The 23292-nt window shown below is 46.8% G+C and overlaps 2 protein-coding genes across 2 annotated transcripts in view; both read right to left on the bottom strand.

Moving 5' to 3' along the window:
• The window catches only part of SLC12A3 (solute carrier family 12 (sodium/chloride transporter), member 3), an 11712-nt gene extending 8205 nt beyond the window's left edge, over nucleotides 1–3507 (bottom strand). The window contains 2 exon segments of the mRNA XM_010192803.1: nucleotides 3218–3323; nucleotides 3494–3507. Coding sequence (XP_010191105.1) covers nucleotides 3218–3323; nucleotides 3494–3507 — 120 coding nt within the window.
• Nucleotides 3508–5564: 2057 nt separating this feature from the next.
• Nucleotides 5565–23277, bottom strand: NUP93 (nucleoporin 93kDa; the record flags this gene model as incomplete). Its single annotated transcript, XM_010192802.1, has 14 exons — nucleotides 5565–5797; nucleotides 10203–10331; nucleotides 11096–11179; nucleotides 11557–11674; nucleotides 13900–14018; nucleotides 14640–14756; nucleotides 16335–16379; nucleotides 16708–16780; nucleotides 16890–17016; nucleotides 17260–17451; nucleotides 18528–18621; nucleotides 19418–19583; nucleotides 21762–21919; nucleotides 23144–23277. Coding segments are annotated over 14 exons (1667 nt in total), but the record flags the coding sequence as incomplete, so codon positions are not given.
• Between the last annotated feature and the right edge of the window lie 15 nt (nucleotides 23278–23292).

The following is a 23292-nucleotide window of genomic DNA, read 5'->3' as shown; positions in this document are numbered from 1 at the left end:
GGACCCCGGCCGCTCTCCTCCGTGCCCAGGAGGGTGTTGATGGTGAAGCGGCCGCTGCAGCAGGACAGAGCTGGGGGCAGCTCCGGGACAGGCAGCTCAGCCATGGCCCTGGCCCAGGTCCCCGCTGGGCAAGGGATGGGGCAGAGAGGGGCTCCCCACATTTATACCCGGCCAAACCGGAGCGAGGCAACCGGCACCCACCCACTGCTGCTGCTAACGGGGGAAAGGAATTGGCTTGAACCACCCCGAGCTGGTCAGGGGGAAAAAAATAGCTGGAAGGGACATCAAAACCGCTGTAATGGGCATCGCTGACTCCCAGTGTTCGATGGGGGCGGCGATAACGGATTTGAGATTAAGGCCCAAGGACAGATCGGCAGAGAAATGCGGTGCTAAGTTCGCCTCCGGCCCCAACCCAGGAACATTCAGTTCCCACCGGGATTTATTATGGAAAATGGCAGCAGACTCCCACACACACCCACCCTTCCCTGGGATCCTGCCCTAGATCCCGTAAATCATCTTGGCTGGCTGCGAGCTGCTGCCCGCGGCGCTGAGCTGCGCTCGGTGCAGGGAGGGAAATGGCCCCTTTTTGTCACGGTGAAACCAGGGGAAGGAAGAAAGCAGGACACTGAGGGAAGGGAGGGATGGCCCTGTCTGGGATCAGACGCCGAGGGGCTGGGAAGGGGGATGGAGGAGTCAGGGGACACTGAGCAGTGTCAGACCCAAACCCTCTGTGACCACCCCGGGCTGGGGTGGCAGCAGAGATGCCCACAGTCCCACAGCTCCTTCCCTCCTGACCCCAGGGAGGGGGAACTGCTGAGCACCGAGGGCCCAAAACTCCCCCAAACCCCATCCTTGATGTAATGAACCACGTAAACCCTTCCCTATATCTCACAAAGCATGGCCCGAGACCACGCTGCCACTCAGCGGTCACCGCACGGCCACCGGGAGTGAGGACAGGGGGAGGGCCGGGCGTCTCTCATGCCTCTGCAGCCCGGTGTCCCATGTGCCCTTAAAAGCAGTTACAGATAAGATCGGCAGAGACAGCAAACAAGGCAGGCAATAAAATCCGAGTTTGAGGGCAGTACCAGAGCCCGTTTGAATTTCAGCCCCGTGTGCTTTGCAAGTTAATGGAAAATTGGGGCTGCCGGCCCCGCTGCCTCCGGCTGCACTCACGCACAGATTTGAACCCGCTTTTCGAGGACTCGCTTCACCTCCCGGTATCGTTTGTGTGCGAGCAGATGCCGCCTGCAATTGCAGGAGCCCCGCGCGGGCTGGCACGCACCCACGTACCCGGGGAGCTGAGGACAGGCCCTGCCCGCACCCACATGGCTCAGCCCTCCCAGCAGCGCAGAGCACAGCGGCGCAGGCGGTGCCGCCGCCGTTCCTGACACCCGCTGCCGTGAGCCGGGAGAAGTGTGAGAAACACACAAGGAAACAAGGGAAAAGCACTTCCTGCAACAACCTCCTGCGAGGAGGACATCGGTTTCCACTCACAAAGCAACAGAAGCAGCAGCAGACTCCTGCCCAGCAGAAACTGCTTTATTTTGCAACCTTATCATGTCAGCAAAACCAGAACTTGCCCAAAGCAGCACAGACCACGGAGTCTCTTCAACAGGGCAGGGTCTCTGTTAAACGCGGTGCTCCGGGAAGCCACGCTGACTGCAGCCGCCGGGCGAGGAGCGAAGCGAGTGGTATGGTGCCACCCTGGTGTAGTGAAATAGCCGGATAGTCGGATGCGCTTGTCGTCGGCCTGATTCACAACACCAGCTGCAGCACCGATACCGGGGCCGTCCGGCGCCGCCAGGAGAGCAGAGCTGTGACACACGTCCCTCCAGCCCCTCTGACCGCACAGCGACGAGGAGCCGAGCTGCTTCTGCGGGGCTGTGCCTCGCCTGCAGCCGATCCCCCAGGCTGGGACTATTACATACATCAAATGAACCTGAATCGAGTTAGGCAGAGAAGGGTGCAGTGCTTTACACAGTGCTATATTCCAACAGGCCTTTAAGGAAGTTTTAATTGCTGCGTTTCCATCCCCGTGGGAGAGGGAACTGACCGCCCCGCAAACGAGCAGGGGCTGAGCCCTGCAACGCCACCGTGCAGAGGAGGATTCAGTTTCAGGAAGCCTGGGAAGAGAACAGAAACGGTTACTTGCGCAACTGCCGGCAACCTCAGCGGTGAGGCCAAGAGGATCACCTCCCATCCTCTTCCAAAAACCACTTCCATCCCTTCCAACTTCAGACCCGAACAGGACAAAAAGGCTGGTGCAGGGACACGAACAGTGGCAGCATTTGAGCGCTGTCCCACCTCAGGGACACAGAACTGGAGGTAACAACACCCCTTCCTTTCCTCCAGGCCAGAAGGAAAACAGCTTGCTCCCTTGAAAGCAAGGTTTGTTAAGGTCGGGGAAACACAGCAGCGCTGGGACGGTAACAATAACAGCAAAATTAATGAAATTAATTCTTTCTGAACACGAGTCCCTCAGCTCCCACAAGGAGCAAGGTCCCCGTGTTGCGTTGCTGTCTCAAACACAGGAGAGGTGGGAGATGATGGGGAAGAGGAGGAGCCCCCTCACGCAGCAGCTCCAGCCAGAGGGTCTGGAAAACACAACAGAACGTCAGGATCGAGACGCGGGACCTGCAGTCGGTGGGGAAATCCAAGGCAAGGCAGAAGGGTAGGAATGCATGAGCTGCACTTGACTCAAACTCCCTTAGGGTACCAAAATTGTCACAAAATTTCAAAATATCACAAAACCTGACCTGCTCGAGGCAGCCCAAGCTGACTGAAGCTCTTTGTGCATGAGGAGAACTGAGGGAGCTCTCGTCATGTCCTGGACAGCACCACGCTGTGCAAGCAGGCACTACTCCCTGCTGTAAGGGGAGTGCTTAGTGACACCACCTTAGAGCAGGCTGCTCCAAACACAAGAGTTCAGGGACACCCCAAAAAGCCCTTTGAGCAGATGAAATGTTTAGAAACCCAAGACTAAGCCTGCGCATCAGTAAAGCTGGAGTGCAAAGGTATAAAGGATTATGACTTTAGCTGCAGCAGCAGCACATCTGCTGGTCAGAAACCCGAGGGAGCAGGACCGGGTTGTTCTCCCCAGCAGAATCAACGTGGGGTGGAGGGAAAACAGCAACATCCGGAACACCACGAGGGTGCCCGACTCAGCAAAGCACCAGAGCGTGCGTCAGCGTCTACCTCAGTGCAGCAAAGCCCTCACAGTCGTGCAGAGGAGAGCCAGGTTTGCCAGAGCCAGGCCTAGGCACGGAGCTGGAACCCGCTGCTCTTGGGAATGTGGGAAGACGATGAGCTGCAACATTCGCAACCTGCACAGGAGCAAGAAGAAATCACAGGGCAATCAGCAAGAAATAATTTAATTCCAACTACCTGTAGCACCTTCTGTTACAGCCTCTTGCCCGAAACAGGGCTGGACCTTACCTTTCCAGGGTTAGTCCCAGAGCTGACTCCCTGGGGTTTATTTCCTCTGTCCACCCACCACAGAAGGACCATCTGGGCTTTGCAAAGCATGAAATAATTCAGTTTCTGCTTAGATCAGAGGCTGGAGGTACAACCACCGAGCAAACTGCATGCAGCCACCAATTTTCTCTTCTACCAACACCCGTGAAGGCTGTGAAGCACCAAAAAGCATCTGCCACAGCCGTCCTCAAAAGGCAGAGAGAAAAAGGGCAACTCTCTGTCTTGAAAAGGTTCCTAGGTTCAATGTCTGACAACAAGAACATGCCAGGGAGGCAGCACGACAGCAGAACAAGGTCCTGCAAAAGGCAGTGGTAAGAGCCGAGCTCCAAGGGATTTCTGTCCCCACACAAAGGGTGGAGGAGAGGGAGAGGGAAATACAGCGGGGGCCTTCACCCTTCCCAAACGGATGCCAGCAGTTGCCTGAGGACAGGCACAGCCTCGCCAGCCTCTGTACAGGAGGTGGTTTGATGCCAGGAGGACACTCGGGGTCGGGCTGAGCACCGGCAAGAGAAGCTCGGGAGCAGGGTCTGTCCTGCAGGACGTGCACGGGGCAGGCCCGGCCCCACCAGCGCTGTCTGCAAGCATCAGGAGAGACACCTGGCTCCGCCGCCTGCTTTCTGGGGACTGTTCTCTAGGGGATTGGATGAATTTTCAGCTGAGACGTACCAAGAAGCATTCCCACACAAATATGCCAGTAATGTTAATACCCAATAAGGCTTTCCACACTCACCTGGTGACATTTCGTTAGGTAATGCAATTCTGCTCCCCACATAACTCTCGAGTAACTCACCAAATCCCCTTTACTTCCAGGGCGTCGTCCAGGTCTCTCAGTCTTTAGTTGAAACCATCTTGAATGCGCTACAGGACTCCTCAGGGCCACACAATCCCTGCTCTATGGCCTGGGGGCCTCAGCAGTCCCTTTGCTAATGCCATGAGACACGTTTTTGGGTGGCTTGACAAGCCATCCCTTTGCTCCCTGTCCAACAGGCTGGCAAAATTTATGCTACAACATTTCTAGTGGAAAAAGTAATTAGGAAATTGTCATCAAGTCAGTCAAATGTCCCTCTGTGCCGTTCAATTTAAACACTGCGAAATGGAGATGAATTCTCTCCCGCGACAGCTATTAACATGCAGAGGTTGAAATCTACCCCCGCGTTTCGTGCCCTGTGCTGTATCCAGAGCCACACGTGCTCTCGAACCCCGATAACACAAACAGCGTGAGGTGAGACAGCAGCGGGGCAGAGGGACGCGGCATGGGAGCAATAAGAGCAACCACCAAAACTCCTTTCGTTTCGTTTCATTTCATTTCAAAGACAGGCAACTACATTAAGGAGAAGAACTCATAATACAACATACTCCCTGGGCATTCACGCTGATTTAACTGTAGCTCAGAACAGTTACAGCCATTTTTTCATGCCCCTCGCTTCAACAGGACTTGGGTTTCGCACTAAACCAACAGCAATATCCACCCGTGCCCAGTGCACCCACACTTGGGCATCTCTGGTCAGCTTCCCTACTTCTCCTGGGGAAATCATTTTGAATGCAACTGGCTGAAACCCCATGTGTTGATCACAAAAGTCTCTCCTACCAAAAGGTGCCTGTTCCCAATTCCAGCCGCCCTGCAAAAGCTTCCAGCAGAGCTCCAGGATTTGCAGAGTTGCACAAATCTGAGACACCAACCCCAGAGCTTAAACTTCGTTAAGCGTTAACGAATCCCTGCAGCACACAGAGCTCGTCGGTACCGCAAACACACACGCCATGCAAGACAGCGTTACGGACAGACAGCAGTCACGTGTGGTGCATCATAAACAGGCTTTCAACATTCAACATGCACTCAAAAAGCAAAAAATGCTGAAGTTCCCAAGCTGTATGTTCAGCAAGCATTGAATCCAAGGTCGTCTTCAGCACTTCTGCTATAAAACTGCTCCCCACTGCAGGACCACAGCTTCTTTCTCTGCATGGCCCATTAACTCCTTAAGAAGGACTGTCTACATACAAACCAACTTAAAATAAAGTGAACAAAACCATAAAACACACACACACACACAAAAAAAAATAAATAGGTGAAAATGAAAATGTCAAAACCAAAGAGAACTCAAAGAAATTTATTTCCATCAACAAAAATACAGAATACAAACCGATCCTGGTCCCACCCCCTGAGCGCACTATGGACGGGCTCGGGCTGCTGCGGCCCTGCGCAAAAGCTGCTGTGCTAATTCATGAGCACCTCCATTTGCACCAGTCTTGCGTTCGTGTCTCCCGACGTTCTGTACGGGATCATTCCAGCAAACGTTATCAGGGCGCGAGCTTGAGAGCGAAGTTGCTAAAAACCAGAAGAATAAAGGACAGTTACTTCAGGATCAAAAAAACACCCCGCGACGAGAGCTGGGTTAGACACCAGTTAAACCCCTGCCCTTTCAAACAAGCAAATATCAGCTTCATTTCTCAGAGGTGCTCTCTGGGTAACAGATCTCTGCATTTGGAAAGAAATCCAGTTATTTCCTTCGCCAACCATTAAGCTGGAAGTCTCTCACACCACCTCCAACACTGCCATCCTTGCAGCTCCTCACTCCCTAGCACCACGAAAGCAAATGGACCAAGTACATTCAGAGTAACCTAAAGCAACCAGACCCCTTCAAACACACCAGATGGCTACACAACAGCTGAAGGAATTCACAAATAACCTTTTATTAAAGCAGTTAATAAATTAAAAGGAAAATAATTCTGGTAACGAGAATAAAGCCCAAATCTTTATGGAAAACTGTGCGGACTGACTGTTTTGATCACTCACAGTGTTTTCTTCCTAAATATTAAGCATCTCTAAATGGTTGTATTGGAAGATCCCACTGCTCAAGTCTTCCTTTGACCTCCTGACTGCAGGAACAGCTGAAGCAGCTTTGACTGTTGCAGGCACATGGATGGTAAGTCTGAGAGCAGCAATTCACAAACCGAGAAGCGACCGAAGCCCGTTAACCCAGGATGCTCATCCACGACGTTTGTTTCCAGACAATGTCTAAATGCTACTGCTTCAGCCACGCCAAAACCCTTCACACAGAGCAGGACAGCGGGTTTTCTTTAGCACTGAGATGCCAGAAGGCAGCACTGCAAACCAGCGGGCCTCTGCAGTCAGCAGCACAACAGAGACTGACCCAGTTACTACAAGCTCCCAGGACAGGATCCCTTGCTGGAAGTTACTAACTGGTTAACATGGGCTAATTAACGAGGAGGCCTGAAAATCACTTGTTCTGGTCCAGTCCTGGTCAACACTTCAGTCTGCTTCCAAACCTGTTACACAGAGAGGTCGTGCAGTCAAGTCTGAGCTGCTGCCTTTCAGTGGAGGTCAAAACGGGTGGCAGAGGGGGAAAAAAGCACGTCAAGGTGTCTGACTTGTTGGAATGAAAGAGGCAAAAGCTCTCACTGTGACTAAGGCAGGCTTAGGAGCAGTGCAAGTTACTGTTCTCTTTGCCTGCTCAGTCACAGTGATGCTAGAGCTGGCCTGTTTTTAAAACTGAACATGACAGGTTGCAAGCAGCAGTGCTGCAGGAGGAACGATCACAGGTCTGCAGAGGTCAAGAGCGGCCTGGAGGTGTAGATGTTCTGTTGGCTGTAATTACTTAACGAATGTTAGAGTCACCTGCAGTTCAAAGTAAGTCCGCAAATAATAAAAAAAATAATAATACAAATAATTAATTTCCTTTCCTGACCTAATTTTGCCACCAAGATAATGCCCCGGGGCTGCTCCCCAGAGTTCACCATCCTGGACTGGGGCAGGGAGCACGACATTGCTGTCATGCACTCACGGTGTCTGGCTCTGCAGTCCAGGGATTGCTGCAATCTCTGCCCACAATCTGACAAAATGGATCAGGCCGAGTGGGACAGGACGTTGCTCCCTCATTCCCTAAACTAATTAATGTCTATACATTCAAAAAAAGACTCAAAACACAGCTTAGGTGTGTAAAATTAACTGGAAATAAACACAGTGCACAAACCCCAGCTCTGACCCCGCACCCGACCACTCCTAAATAAAGCCCATTTCATCTCTCAAGTGGGGCAGGAGCTGTTCCAGCAGGCAGCATTGCTGGGTTCAGGGGTTTCCAGAGGTACTGCTCCTCTCCACCCTGCCCTTGCTGCCAGGTCCACACTGTTCCTGCCAAACCCCCTCTACTCCCTGCCCATTACAGCAGGGTTCCCCCCAGGGCATCCTCAGAGCAACGCTTGGTGCCACAGGGCAAACTCAAGAGCCAGGAGTCCCTGCTCTGGGCAACTCTGTTCCCTGCTACGTGGAATAAGCCTCAGACTTAGGAACAGCTCCGACCCGCTGTTTTCAAATTCTTCTGATGAACAGAGGGACTTGAATCTGTCTGCTTTCACAGATCTAGAGAAAATCCAGGGATTTCAGAGACCTGCTCAAGGAAAGGGCATTTTTCACTTGCGCTGTCTCCCGGGCAATGTGCTGAGGTCGTTAAAGCTTCTGGAAGATCTGCAGCGTTAGTGACTTCCCCTGACATTTGCTTCCCCATGGAAAAAGGAAAAGCTGCCTTTCTCTCAAGGAAGTTCAAAAGAAAAATTCTTGCCAAACACCACCTGCAGATCTGCAACCGCTCTCCAGGTGAACGAGGGAGATTTTGCTGAAGAAACCCCCCTCGTCTCACATTTGAAATGCCCTATTTTCTTCCCACCTCTAGAATCTCCTGAGTGGCTTCCCAGAAAGGGAAACTGGAACGATCTGGATTCCCTGCTCCCAGAGTCTTAGAGGAAATTGCCCAGGGTAAGAAAAAAGGGGACACATGCTAAAGCTATGCTTACCCTACCTTCCACGTACCCATGCGGGGTATTTTTCTGTGCACACAAATCGTGCAGGCAGCTGTTACAGAGCTGTAGGTTTTTCCTCTCTAGCTGATCCTACACTGGGAGATGTCTGCTCCCTTCTGACATTACACACAGCTGCTCTCGTGTCACCACCCTGAGTGCAGAGACAGCAGCCACCTCTCCTCTCCGATGGTTGAGCACCGCTTTTATTACACACAGCAGCCAGAGATCCAGGACTCTGAAACCCCGTGTCTCCACTACCACTGGTACCCTGCTGCCAGGAGATGCCACCACAAGGGCAGAAGCTCAATTTACAGAAGCCTGAATAAAAGAAAACAAAAAACTTTGAAAGGTTTTTAGTAAGGTACATCATCAGCTCATCTCCACAACTGTAACAGCATGAGAGGGCAGGGCAGTTTTACTGAGCACGCTGTGGATATGGTACGATGAGATGGTGGCTTCCTTCGACACAGACTCCTGCCAGCAAAGGTGCTGATCCCATTGCCAATCAGCCCAGCACTCTCTGGTAGGCCATTCACACTGAGATGACACCTGACAGCATTACACCCCTATGGAGACGGTAAATGCTGCTACGCAAGGCACAGAACTGAAATCACAAAACCAAAATAAACAGCTCACTTGGAAAGCAAGGAGCTAAGTGCTCAGTGTTGTGCTCAGTGCCAACCCTGTGAACACTCAGAGCAGGTAACAGCTTGCGTTAGCCTCCAACTTCTTCGCACGTGGAGAATTTAAGGTGGGAGATGCCCAAGCAGCACGCATCCTTCTCCAACACTGCAGATCTAGAGTAGCCACGTAGTAGCAAGGCAGGATCCCATAGCTCACACACAGACTACCCCGAAGACAAAAGCTTTGACGTTACTTGAGCCTTTCATTTTCTGATATAATTTAAAAATGCTCTAAGACTTTCACCAATATGGCAGTTTACAGATCAAAAGCACTTTTGCAGATGACTAGAGCCTGGAATAAAGCTGGCTGTGGCCCAAGTGGGTTTTCACTCTCCAAAGGGGTTGATATTTATTTCCTAATCTGCAAGACGAAACGAGTGCTTTGGCCTTGGTTTTCAAGTGCCTGTGGCAGCTTGAACTTAATGAGAGCTACAAGACCAAACGCGACAACAGCGAAGCACAGAACCCTTCTGCTCAACACAGCACATCGACAGGCAAGTGCCCACAAATCCGGCTGAGCCCTTTAAGTGGTGCCTATTTTGTGGTTTGGCAAAGGTGTGGGCTCCTATCAGCGAGTGGGGGAAATGCTTCAGCACAAACTAGCGGTGAACTCAAACCCACCGCCGTCAGCCACTCGGAGCAGGCAGGCAGACCAAGCACCACGGCACCTGGGAGCTGCTCACTGCAGCAAACTGCTACAGCCATTCACCAAGTGAATGTGCTTGAGCATCTTGGTGTGTTGCCCAGGGACACTTTGAAAATGTCAGCCCATGTCACTGTGGAAGCAAGCCAAGAAGAGGAGTCAAGGAAGGCCTTTCCACCAGCGATCAGTTTTGCATGAGCAGGGCACTAACTCAAATGAAGAGAGTGGAAATCGGGTTCCTGAGAAACAACAGCTCAGTTGTCGAGGCAGCGACACCAACCATCCTAGAGACACTGCGCTGTCCACATCTATTAACTAAGATCCCACCACAAAGCAAACTGAGCACCTGTTTTCTCTTGCTAGGAGTTGGATATATAGTGTAATATATCTTAATTAGCTCAGTGCCACTTAGAGCAATATCCTTTCTTTTAACACAAAGCTGAAGTTATGAGACCAGTCTCGGGACTCTAATTGAACAAGCTAGCTAGTCAAAAGCAAAGACAATTAGAGATTGACAGTTACTTAAAATCCAATCCCTTGAAATTGTGGAACTAGGAAAGTTTGTCAGATAGTGAGGTTTAAAATCTTACCGAATCTCTGTCTTCCATTACCCGCTGAGGTCTGGCAGGAGTGGCTGGGCTCGTGCCTTTCATCCTCTTATACTGGGTGAATAAAATATTCATGGTTGCAAGCAGGACCTCAGATAAATTGTGCCTGATCTACATAAAGAATAAGAAAAAGAAAAGGCATATTGCAATGAAGAGCAGGTTGACAGTCATTGCCCTTGCTGTACAACATCTGAAAACCAAGCAACAAAAGTTATGGTTGATCTTCACTCATATAACGGTCATACATTTAATGGTTACCCCTGCCACGACTGCACCTTCCAGCAGAAAACGCTACCCAGACTTTTGGGACAGATGTGTACAATGGCTGCAGCTTCATGTTTGACAACAACAGTTCAGAAAAACTCAGTGCACCTGGAAACAAGAAACTCCAAAGCACCCAAATATGCACAAACACTGTCTAAAAAGAGAAGCGACACCCTCCAGTTAGAGCAGTTCAAGAGCAGTAACAGACTGCTAGAGTGCTTTACGTGCTTCATCTGCTAACACCCAAACACACGAGCACCTCTAACGTGGAGGGAAGGAAACGCAAGACCCTACAAATGCTGAGGTGACCGCACAGGAGAACCAAGTCAGCAGCATAGTTGAAAGTTTTCAATATTCCAAATTCTTGAATCAAACTCGAGAAGTTCAGAAAGACTGAGATCTGTAGGTGCCTTCTGCAGACTGCAGACAGGATTTCTGGACAGGGAATTCTCCTGCTCCAGAGAGCTGGAGAGAAAAAGTTGCACGCCAAGAGCCTGCTTGTACAAATGCAAACCAATTCCATCCTATTTCCCCATTAAAGAATAAGAACAATGAGGTGACACGGTTTTAAGATGCTTTTAACAAAGCAAAAACCAAGAGGTATCACTCACTTCATCGGTGAAATTCCGGAAGGCAGCAACTCTCTCCTTTACGCAATCTTGGCTTAGAGGTACAAGCTTGAGGCGTTCAATAATCTTCAAAAAGAAAAGCAGGAATTAGGGTAGATAATCACTGTTCTGTGCACCACACACTAATAAAGTACGGTCTTGAAGTGTCAACGAAATGCTCCTGATTCCACTCAAGAGAAGTCATCTCATTGTTATTTATTGGCTTATCTCCTCACTTCGTTAAGTAGCAGGAATCCTTTGTTCAGTATCTACAAAATAGCTCCAGAAAGATCTTCCCGATCATCAATCAATAGAGAAGAAACATTTTTAAATTCCTACAGCACTGCAGCACCTTCTAACTCATTAAACATAATTTTTCCTTTTAAGTGATGTTATTTGAGACATTCTGGGCTTTCAAGGGCATTAGGAAAGGCTGCACTTCAAACACAGCTCTTCAAACTTACATCAAAGGCCCTGTCAATGTGACCGGCGTGATATTCATCAAAAAACGTGATCAAGTCTAGCAGAAGGTAGAACGTGGAGTCAATGGATTTCTTTGCACTTATCCCCTGAGCTTTGTACCTGAAAGAAATGGGTTTACAATTTTATTGCGCAAAACTGCGACCTTTTGTAAATGTGTACTTGTAGTTCTTGGAAGTGGAGGCATCAAGCGCAAGGACAGAAGGCATTTAACAAAGGACAGCTTTAATTTTCCTTAACCGGAAGGCAGAATTTTCACAGGTTGTGGCTTTTAAAACCCACTCTTACTCATTTTCAGTCTTCCATCAAATCTAGCCATTTGTTTCCTTTTTAATGCGTACACTTCCTGTATTTACAGGGAAAACAGCGACAGGAACCGGAGACCTGCAAGGCAAGCGCTGTACGAGTACGTTTACCACACAGTTTCACAGCAGACAATTCTCCAGCACAACTGCTTGCTTTGGGCAAGGAGTTAAGACAGTAAATGGATCAGATGCTTCTACACGCTCCCTCTAGCTACACTTGCTAGGAGGAGAACTGGAGGGCTGTCTGCTCTTGCTCCTAACAGCACGAGGTCAGAAAGGGGCTCCTACCTCGAGGTAAGAGTACGAGCGGTCAAGTGCATGGTACACCCCATGCCCCGTGCTGCTGCAGAGGAGGAAGCCAGAGAGCCTCTTGGCCTTGTGCCTCCCCTGTTCCAGAAACAGCACAAGAAGGCCCAGCAGAAAAGCTGCATCGCTGCGGTACTGTCTGCAGTACGGCACACGAGGAAGAGCCCCGTCTGACATTTAATTGGCAAGAAGATGAGCTGATCAGAACTGCTCTGGCTTTGCAGTCACGAAGGCTTGCAGCTGTAACGTGGCATTACTGAACAGTAACATTTAGCGCTCTCACGCAGATCAAAGCAAGCAGCAAAACAAAGCTCGTAACAGCCTTTGCTGAACCTTAAGCCCACGCCACAGGTTTAACTCTCCTTAACGTCTGCTACCAAATGGGTCACTTGCTAAGCCAATATGGCACCAATTTTCACTCTGTCTGCAGCCTGGCTAAATGAAGGAAAGGCTGACTGAAGGAGGGACTGGCAAATGCCACTTGTCAGAAGAAGGAAGGCAAAGGCCTCTGACTGAAATCAACATATTTCTGTATTTGTACTCCCAATTTCGATGTGCCAGCAGGCGCGCTTGGTTTATTTTTATTCTCTGCCCACCAGAATGGCTGGGGAAAAGCAGTAAGACATTTCTCACAGCTACACACGTTTTGCTCTAGTGCAATACAGGAATTGTCCATGGCAGTCACTGTGACAAGACGCAGCAAAAGATGATTTGAAACATCCCAAAGCTATTTCGCAATCGCAACCTTACAGACGCAGGTTTTTCCTGACCTCTAGTTGCTAATGAATCTTGAGCAGTGATGTCTCTCAAACACACCCCCTAATTAGCACACCAACACCGCAGGTGACACAGAATCACAGAATGGCTCGGTTGGAAAAGCCCTCTGAGATCATCACGTCCAACCGCTCCTGTCTACCCCCTAAACCATATCCCTAAGTACCTCGTCTACCCGCTCCTTAAACACATCCAGGGATGGTGACTCCACCACCTCCCTGGGCAGCCTGTTCCAGCTTCTGACGACCCTCTCAGGAAAGAACTTCCTCCTTATCTCTAACCTGACATTCCTTTTGGTCACCTCCATTTCTCTTTTATTTTTTTCTAAACACCACACGGCACTTTCCTAAAGTATCAGGCTGTGGAAATGAGGTCCACTCCTTACACTAGCCGTACACACACCTCAGCTTCAATGTTCCCTTTTCAGCTTTCATTAAAGGAGTAGTGAAATAAAGTTTTCAGGCAGCTACTGAACTCACTTCTCTGCTGTTGTGGCTCAGAATTACTGGGTTTGCAGCTCTCAATACTCTTTCAAACTCTCAAATACTCTCAATACTCTTTCAAGCTCTCAAAACTCTTTCAAAGTGAACTGTGTGCAATGTTTCTGCAACTGTTAGGACATTTTGCTTTAAACTAAAACATTGAGTTCGTTGTATTTACTGCTCCTTAACAGACTGTCTCCAGCTGGCAATCCTGCAATTCTCTTTTCCTGGTTCACAGATAAAACTTGCCAAATTTACCTGACCTGAAGATGACCTTTTCTGGTTTCAGTACTGCACGCCACCAGCAGGACAGGGTAAATTCTGACCTCTTCTCTGTCGTCCTCAATGTGTTGCTGTGGATGCCATGGTCCAGCCAGCAGAAACAATGTCAAGAACTAACAGCCACTGAACTAAACCCCAGGTCAGGTCTGAGTCACCCGCTCCTGCCCCCTTGTCTTACCTCTCAGCAATGGAATGGGCCATGTTCTTCAGCCGCTCTTTGTTCGACTGGGGAGTGCCGATCTGGGGAACGACGGGACTGAGGAGCTTGTTCATCAGCTCTAAAACTTTGTCAGGGTTCTGTTGGCATTAAAGGTACACACAAAAAATAAAAGGAGCGCGATGAGACTAAGTTTTTTAAGCTCACTGACAAAGCAAAAAGGTCTTCTGCAGTGGTGCCTAATGCAAGCTCAGAAACTTGCCCCTCCCATAAAAATCACATTAGCTGTGAGCAACATAATGCTGCTGGCTCATGTGAAAAAGTGTTTTCGCCTATTTTTCCCCTCTAAAACAATGGCTGCAGTTGCATCCACTTTTATTTCAAACCTATTTCAAAAGGAATTCAGAGTACTCACTATAAAGCCCAACTATTTTAGACTTCAACATTTATGAAATTGGAAGAGAGCACTCCAGGGCAGTAACTTCACTAGACAGAATTAAATCATGCATGAGGCAATCTCTTCGAAGACCACATTGATCAAGAACCAGGATGTTTTAAACCAGAATGGAGCATAATCCATCTGAGTTTGTCCAGGGAACCCCTCTCTCTCCCTGCAGCCAATGGCTCGGCAGAAATAATCTGCTTGAATAAAGGCAATTCAATCTCTGAGATTAAATTTTACCTCCTAATTACAGGGAAAATGTTTGGAAAAAATGGTGAACTGGGTACATATTTAAGGCAGCACGTAGAAGATACTTTACCTTTGCAAGCTCATAGAGTTTTGCAGCTTCTTCAAATAACCCTTTATTTTCTGCTGCAGAAGCCACTTTGTTAATGATGGGTTTTGTGTCACTTGTAAACTTGTCTATCACTCCAGGCTAAAGAGGTGAGACAGAAACAAAAGGAGAGAAGAGAAATCAGAATGCTTTAAAACTCCTGAATATTCTGTCAAGGCAATGAATATTTCACATGTTGGATTATGATTAGAATGGCCTGTACATTTCCATGGGAACGTGCAAAAGAGACACATTAAAAATAGAAAGAGCTCTTGTGAGAGAGACATTCTCCAAAGTGGATCAGCACTGAGACATCTGTGGTTCCTGATTCATTCCAAATGACCCAGATAACAGGTCAAATCCTAACTTATTTGAACTGCTGGTGACACGTTACAGAAAACACAAAAGACTTCACCATAACACGTGCCAGGGTCTCCAGAGGTGCTGTTTGGGTGTACTGGCACAACAGGCTACAAGGGAAATCTTACACAGGTAAATGGAAGGGCGACAAGAAGCTAAAAACAAACAACACAAGTAGATTAAAAGAAAGGAAAGAATCAAGGATATCTGGAAAGTATTTCATTGTAGTTGAGGATGTAAAAATAAAGACTATAAAACCTAGAAGAAGTTATTTTGAAACTAAGATTGCTGGTTTCATATCAAAGAAACACAAGAATACAGCTACATAGAATTCACCATTCATGGTATAATTTAAAATCTGTCCATCTTAAAAAGAGCTGTAAAATCTAAAAAATATTTGTAAAGATTACCGAGTCCGCTCGTTCTCGTGTGTGCAATCTCACACTGCTTTTCAACTGACAGAAGAACAACACCTACAGGAAAATCCTGCCAGAAATAAACTTTTTTTTTTCTTTTACAGTAGCAATGATTGCAGCATAAGCCCTAATCTTAAAATTAAGATTTCAACAGTTCTGGAGCCTGCTTTACACAGAAAGCTGCCAAAGTTTCTCCAGCAAACATTAAAACTTTATTGATTTATTTAAAATTTTAATCACTAGCGTGCACTCCCCTCTTTTCACATAAAACCCAAAGGTTTCCTTTACCTTTTGACTGTGTAAGCTCACGTTTTACTTTGAGATTGCTGCTTTTACAGCAGAAGCAAGATCCATCCATCACAACTGAAAACGGCTGATCTTTGATCCTATACCTACCCTCATCTGTATGGAGAGGACAGATCAGTTATGGCTGTACCCGTGGTCTGATAGCCCCTGCTCTCCTAATTACAAGATTTTTTAATGGCCTGCAGAGCATTTCTCCTCTGAGGCGAATGAGAACAATGTCATACAGAGTTTTCACACGTACACCTCAGTTAGCAGCAGAATCTCACACCCACTTACAAACAAGCCATTCATGTGCACTAATTTGCATTTACTACCGTAAAGATGAAATTCTGGCCTCACTGAAGTTACCTGATGCCATTTGTTTCTTTAGTTCCTCCAGCTGTCCACAGAGACAGTTTGCCCTGCGGTTCCTGACCTTCCTTCTGTTAGAGCAGGGCACAGACTATTCTGTAAAAATCTCATACCTGGAGAACTCATAGGTATTCAACAGGAATCATTTGGTCAGTGAAAAATGAAGAAAAGCAAGATAGCCTCAAGACCACTTTGAAAATCACACCTGGTTTGCACTTTTGATGTAAAATATAAATTGCCAACTCACCTTCCTGCTACCATCGTTTTCCAGCTTTCCAAGAATCATGTCAAACTACACCCACACAGACGCAAAGAAAGAAAAAAGGAAACAAAACCAGAGAGATTAACTGCACGTATTTCACAATTTATTTACTAAGTACAAAGATGCAGTCACAGATAAAAACCAGTGACCAGTGTCAAAATTATCTGTACGTAAATAACAGGCAAAAAGACGTGATTAAATATCTTAAATGTACGGCCATTGGGAGATCTCTCGTCACCTAGGTCTGCACCAGGCAGAAAAAGTAAAGACCTGTTTAAGACTGCCCTGCCTAATAAAGACTTCAATGAAGAAATTAATTTCAGTTTAAGTGAGAAAGGCAAGACATTGCCAAACATACCTCTCTGCTTTCAATGACCAGTTCGCTAACACAACGCAAGAACATATTCTCTCCTTGGCTGTCCTTCTCATTCCTACAAAGGAAAAGGAAGGAGGAAGGTTCTGTTTCTGAGGACTTCCCAGATAGGAATAATTAAGCAATAATAACCAGGAGAAAGTTTAGAGACATATATTAGCTCCTACCTGAGGAAGTAAAAATACTGCAGAGCTTCCCTGGGATCCGTTGATTCAAACTTACGGGTGTAAAGCATCAAAAGCCGCACAAAATTTAGACGCCTGACGCCAGGAGGGTCACCGGCCTCGTGGCTTACTGCAATGTCAGAGAAAAAATACCATCAGAGCATCGAAGGCCAGGAAATGTTGCTCTGATCTTCCTCTCAAATTAGTCAGAGCCATGATCCAGAGCTCGAACACAACTAAACCAATGAGCTTCTAGGAGTTTGTTCTGATAAATGCACTAGTTTGATCAGTTACGTAGACCTGCAGTGTTTACAGGGTACTCTACGGGCTCAGAAAAGATTCCTTTACTGTAAATTAAATGTGCAGGACTTACACAGCTGTGCACTCTGCCCAGACGATTTCAGGAGCAATTTTAACTCAAACAAGACCAACGCAACATGAACAGCATGACAACGCAAGCGCTCTGTCCGGAAGAGAAAAGCAATTGCAGCTTCAAACTGTGCTGTCAAGAACAATACTTGGAAGTAGAGGAAAGGCTGCTGGTTCACTGCAAAATGGGATTCACCTGAAAAAAAAAACACAACACACACACACAAACACACACACAGAGAGCATAAGTGAAAATGATTCTGCAGAGATCACTGACAGTGCTTCCTGTCACTGTGCATCACCATTGTTTATTCGGTGCCAACAGAAATAACCACCAACTGGATACCTAATCACACACCAGTGGCTTGTCTGTCACTGTTTCACTGCAAATACATCATGGAAGCCCACAACATAAAAACGTACTCAGGAAGCAAAAGACAATAAAGAGTTACTCAAAAAAGTTCCTTTGTTCTTCTCAGACAACGAACCATCGACTCTCAAACATCTATTACAGTCTACCAAAGACCACAACTTTTGTCTTCATTTATACTTATGCCAAGTGGTACAAATAACATTAAAAACCTGAGTTTTCCTACTCAGTGATATCAACGGTAGCTTACTGTATTGCTTTTCCACCCATTTTTATCTGGGTGTGAGCAATGTTGCAAACCAGGAGGCTGTGGAAAGTCAAATTCTGTGTGTTTTGGATAGTTTAAGTGACCTAATTTTGATTGATCAGAAGGTGATTATGGGAAATGGTGCTCTCTTGCGTTGTGGATGTTCTTAAAACTTTCTAAAATGGAATGAACTGTGACTTGGGTCCCCAGAAAATTACCTGCAACACTAATTTAAAGGAAGCAATGAACAATGGATACGCACAGAGAAAAGCCTCGGAAAGTCATGCCTACATTAGGTAAAGATTGCTTTTTTGGTTGGTATTCAAAATGTTGGAAGTTTCGCTAGAAGACCTTAGCGTGTTTATCACGAGACAAGGCAATCCCTCATTTGGTATGGATAAAGTACAAAAAGCAGCAGCGATGTTCACAGATGAATATTCACTCTCTGGATTGCTGGGAGCACGCAGGACTCATTCATCTCTTCCTGAAGTCTGCCGTCACTCCAGAGAAGCAGGCTGTGCAGGAACACCCTCAAGGTGCCTGTGGAGAGCTACAGGGTTTTATGTGGAGTCTGAGATTTATGTAGTAACAGTTGGAAAGTGCCCTAAGCAGAAGAACAGAGCCCAAAGTAACACATCTCTTCAAGGTTTCTTACCATAATCTTCTAGCAGCTGCTTCTGGAACTGGGATAACGTTAGTCGGTCTTGTGGGGAACTCACACCATCGTCATCAAAACACACTTGGTTCAGCTAAAAAACACATCCAAAAAATGAAGCACAGATATTTCACCTTCACCTGGCACAGAAGATACTAATTTCATCTGAAGCCCCTTCTAGGATTTGACCAACTGACTAGAAAACACTTCTAGTCACACCATCAGGTCCATCCATTGCCGAGAAGGTTTTTTTTAGCAGGAATCCATGCAGATATAACCCTGGGGTTCTTCTGTATCCGTCCATGTCACCAAACCTTTGATGCTGGGACTCTGAATACTCATTAAGCAATAATTAAAAGCAACGTAATTTTACCCAGTTGTAACAAATACATCATTCTACTCCCCCTTTCTGATAAAGGGGAGAAATGAGTACTGACCAGTATCTATCATGCCCCCACCAAAATGTAAGGTCTTGGGACTACAGAGACATTGATAGCGTCATCTTCTGCCAGCTGACACCAACATTTCAGCCATAATCCATCCAGAAAGGAAGATTCAAAGGATCCTCGCTGTAGCAAGCCAACACTACTTGTAAAAACAGCTGACAAAGATCAGTGTCAAATGAAGAACACGACCCTTCCAAAGAGAAGTGTCCCCAAATTAACATCTGATACACCACGGATAACAGAGCAGCCCTGGGACTCAGGTTCCCAGCCTGTCACTATCTGCAAGGTCAAGTCCCTGCATCACACCGATGGAGAACACCAGAGCTACAAGCAGGGAGGTTAGCAGAGCAGTGCAGAAATGCAATACCATTTAGCCTTGTTCTTCAAAATAAACCCCAAAAATAAAACCAACAAACAGCACCACGACCCCGACCCCAGACTTACTTTTAGCCAAAGATAATCTTCTGTTTTATCAGCAACTTCACTCTGGTTATCTGTAATGTCACAACGGCCAATAATGCAATAAACAGCCCTTTTGTACGGGTCAGTGTTATTTCTCAGAGCTCGCCTATAATGAAGACGCAGTTTATTTTCCGTGGCAGGGGACAGTCTAAGGAACAAAAAAAGATTGAAAGAAAAGACATGAAATCCATCTCTCCCTGCGTAAGGAACCCTGGATATAAATCAAAGTAAATAGGAGCACATTCACAGCAAAGACATAATGACACTGGCCAATATTTATTGCATTTTCTATTTCCATTTGGAGGTGAAAGTTTTGCACACATGTATTAAAACATATAAAGTTAGAGAGGATCATCTTCAAATACCCATTGCAGGAAAAAGAAGTTAGATGACAGTCTTTTTAGGGGTGCATTAATATTGTGGTAGATGAGCTATTTTTGTCTGACTGCTATTTCATCATTTTGGAAGAAGAGAGCTTACAAAGTCTCAGTTACAAACCCAAAGAGCTCCAAACAAGGGAGCAGGTCGTTGTGCGACGAAGTCTTTTAGGAGAGCACTTTCATCTGTATGATTAAATACTGTCATAATGCTCTCTGTCATTCTACTTCTTTTACCCTCTTGCAGAGAATTTAACAGAACTGAATCAATAAAGTGTTCTCCTAGACTGAGACACTGTTTGTCAAGTCTGTAGGCAGAGCACCTTTCCATAGCCATAATAACAACAAAATAAATCAACTACGCTGTATCTCATTAGTGTTTGTAATGCAAACAATGATGGTACCTTCACTAAGGTCTCTAGAACAATCTTATTATAATGAGCACTCCTAGATATTCTCTAAAAACCAGGTTAATTTATAGAAGAACAACATGATGTTATTCTACTTGGTAAACGGCATTAATTTTTTCCCTTCTCTCACGTGATTTTTGGTTGCTTGGTTCAGACATGCAAATTGGTACGTTCTTGCTCACATTTTCATATCTGAAGAGCTCAAATACATTCAACACATCGCAGGATGAGGGCCTTCCACATACGAATGAAGTTGGCATAGGCTGAGGTGGGGTATTACAGGTTCATGTTCTGGCACCTACCTGGGCTCTCCAGTTTCCCCCAGTTTCAGCCAGTACCTTAGCACTGCACCATTCCCCTGAAGGAAGCACAGGTGTAATGCAGTAGCTGACCATGCTCCTGTTTGAAGTTCATTGAAAGCAGAAAGATAAACAAGCCCCTCACTATAAGGAGGATGTTGAGATTCTGGAGCGTGTTCAGAGAAGAGCCACAAGGATGGGGAGGGCTCTGGAGAACAAGCCTGATGAGGAGCGGCTGAGGGAACTGGGCTTGTTGAGCCTGGAGAAGAGAAGGCTGAGGGGAGACCTCAGCACCACCTACAACTGCCTCAAGGGAGGTTGTGGAGAGGTGGGTGCTGGGCTCTTCTCCCAGGTGATGGGGGATAGAACAAGGGGAAACGGCACCAAGCTGTGCCAAGGGAGGTTCAGGTTAGAGAGAAGGAGGAAGTTCTTTACTGAGAGGGTCGTCAGAAGCTGGAACAGGCTGCCCAGGGAGGTGGTGGAGTCACCATCCCTGGATGTGTTTAAGGAGCAGGTAGATGAGGTACTTAAGGATATGGTTTAGGGGGTAGACAGGAACGGTTGGACGTAGTGATCTCAGAGGGCTTTTCCAACCGAGCGATTCTGTAAGATAACCCAAAACATCGCTGTAGAGGTCAGAGCACACCTCACGATGCACTGACTCAACTGCTTGTCAGCACACAATCGTAGTTTGGCCAGTGGCCTCTGTCAAGTGATGGACAGCAAAAACTGGAAGAGGAGAATAAGCACAAGAAAGATGTGACTGTGAATGCCTCTAAAGGCCTCTAATAAACACCACTTGCTTTCACTGTGTGGCATTCTTATGAAAACAGGTGTAGTAAAAAGTGTTCCCCAAAGGAAATTCAACTGAAGTAAGTGACGAGGGAAACAGAAAGACAGGATTTGTGACAGCAGACTAAACCTATCTATTGTATGCAGTACGCCACCGTTACACAAGGCAGATCCTACGGTAAAAAAGCAAAGCTACATCATTTTATTATTTGTGAAATATGAAGTTTTGCATATTTTCAAACAACTTTCTCTATGGAGATTTCTAGACGTCAAAGCCACAAACAAAAATATGCAAACCTCTTACACGTAATGCAGGTAGGTAACGAACACCAGGCAGCCATCACCATCAGAAGAGACTTGAGCTGTACTTCTACCAAGCCACTGATAATTTCACCACTCCACAGCAATTCCCCCCCCTTTGCAAAGATCTTTTCCAGTTCCCCATTACCTCCTGTCTTTACTGTGCATGTACTCCTGGAACCAGGTTTTAAACTCTCCCAGCTGGTGCTGTGCCCGTTTCACCACGTGCATGGCTGCAGTCAAATCCCCACAGCGGATGCAGTAGTAAATCAACGCCCAGACAGGATGGCCTTCCACCTCACCATCCTGAAAACAAAGAGATAATTAATTTTACAAAAAGCCACATATTTGAATTAAAATCCTTATCATTTGTTTAGTTAGATATTTCTGCTCTGATACCCACACACTGATGGTGGTAAAAACTCTGTTTGCATTACACAGGAGGTTCCACTTCAATTGGAGAAGAAACTTCTTCTCAGTGAGGGTGACAGAGCACTGGCCCAGGCTGCCCAGAGAGGTTGTGGAGTCTCCTTCTCTGCAGACATTCAAAACCCGCCTGGACGCCTTCCTGTGTAACCTCATCTGGGGGTTCCTGCTCCGGCAGGGGGATTGGACTGGGTGAGCTTTTGAGGTCCCTTCCAATCCCTGACCGTCTGTGATTCTGTGATTCTGTGATTACAGAAGCCAGAGGTCATAAGGTTTAAAGTCCTGTGAAAGTTGTGCACATCCCAGCAGCAAAGGACGGGGCTTTCTTCTGCTTGCCCAGATTTCAGCTCTAGCTGAGATTCCGGCAATCCCACAGCTACCATACAGACATCCTCCCCACCCAGGATGTGGATTTGGATTAGACCACTGAGCTATTCAAAACATTCGTACTGAAACAGACAGATACCAAACTACTCATGGATCTCAGGAGGTAAGGAAAGGATAGCTAGACTCAGCTATGTGGTCTCCGATGTTATAATTTATTACTATTTCATTTAACTTTTAATTTTTCACCCCAGGCTGCCTGTTTATCTGGTAATTTTGTAGGTGCACAGCTATGCACTTTCTGCAATGTGCAGGTGAGCAGGATTTTATTCAGATTCCTAAGTAAAAGGCTTGGGCTACAATTCAGATTAATTCATTACATATTTAGTCAACTGGTTTCACCGTCTTACAACAAGTGATTAAAAAATAAGAGAGAAAAGGCAAAACAGGGAGATTAAGTTACTGCCCTTTTGAAACATCATTACATACTTGCTTCTTGACCTCTAAAAAGACCACCAGAAGAGACCATAATTTCTCGAATTTAGAACTTGAACTACTGAGCACCACACCAAGCTGCAGGACAAGCTCTGAACTCAAAGTGATTTTGTCGACTACCGTCCATTTTCCTAACAAAAAATTCTAGAGAAGGAATAAGAGTCTGCTGCTCTAAAAGCAGTTTAAACAACAGAAGAACCACTGGAGGCTGCGCTAGTTTCCTGGCTGTGTTGGAGCAAGTTTGCGTTGTTATTTTAGCCCAGTTGCTGCGACTGATGGACGTACCTGGAGACCAGGGACGGGCGCCGGGAGCTTGATGTTCAAGAAGCTGTGCACCAGCTGGTAGGTGCCTGGGACTCCACCGAGCTGAGCCTGGTACAAGTTTCCAAAGACTGTCACAAAGGTGTAATTTTTGTAACTGAAAAAAAACAACA

This window comes from Mesitornis unicolor, unplaced genomic scaffold, assembly GCF_000695765.1.
Source record: "Mesitornis unicolor isolate BGI_N332 unplaced genomic scaffold, ASM69576v1 scaffold5029, whole genome shotgun sequence".
Taxonomy (NCBI): Eukaryota; Metazoa; Chordata; class Aves; order Mesitornithiformes; family Mesitornithidae; genus Mesitornis; species Mesitornis unicolor.
The sequence above is the reverse complement of the archived record's forward strand: the minus strand, read 5'-3'. Positions and strand labels throughout refer to the sequence as shown.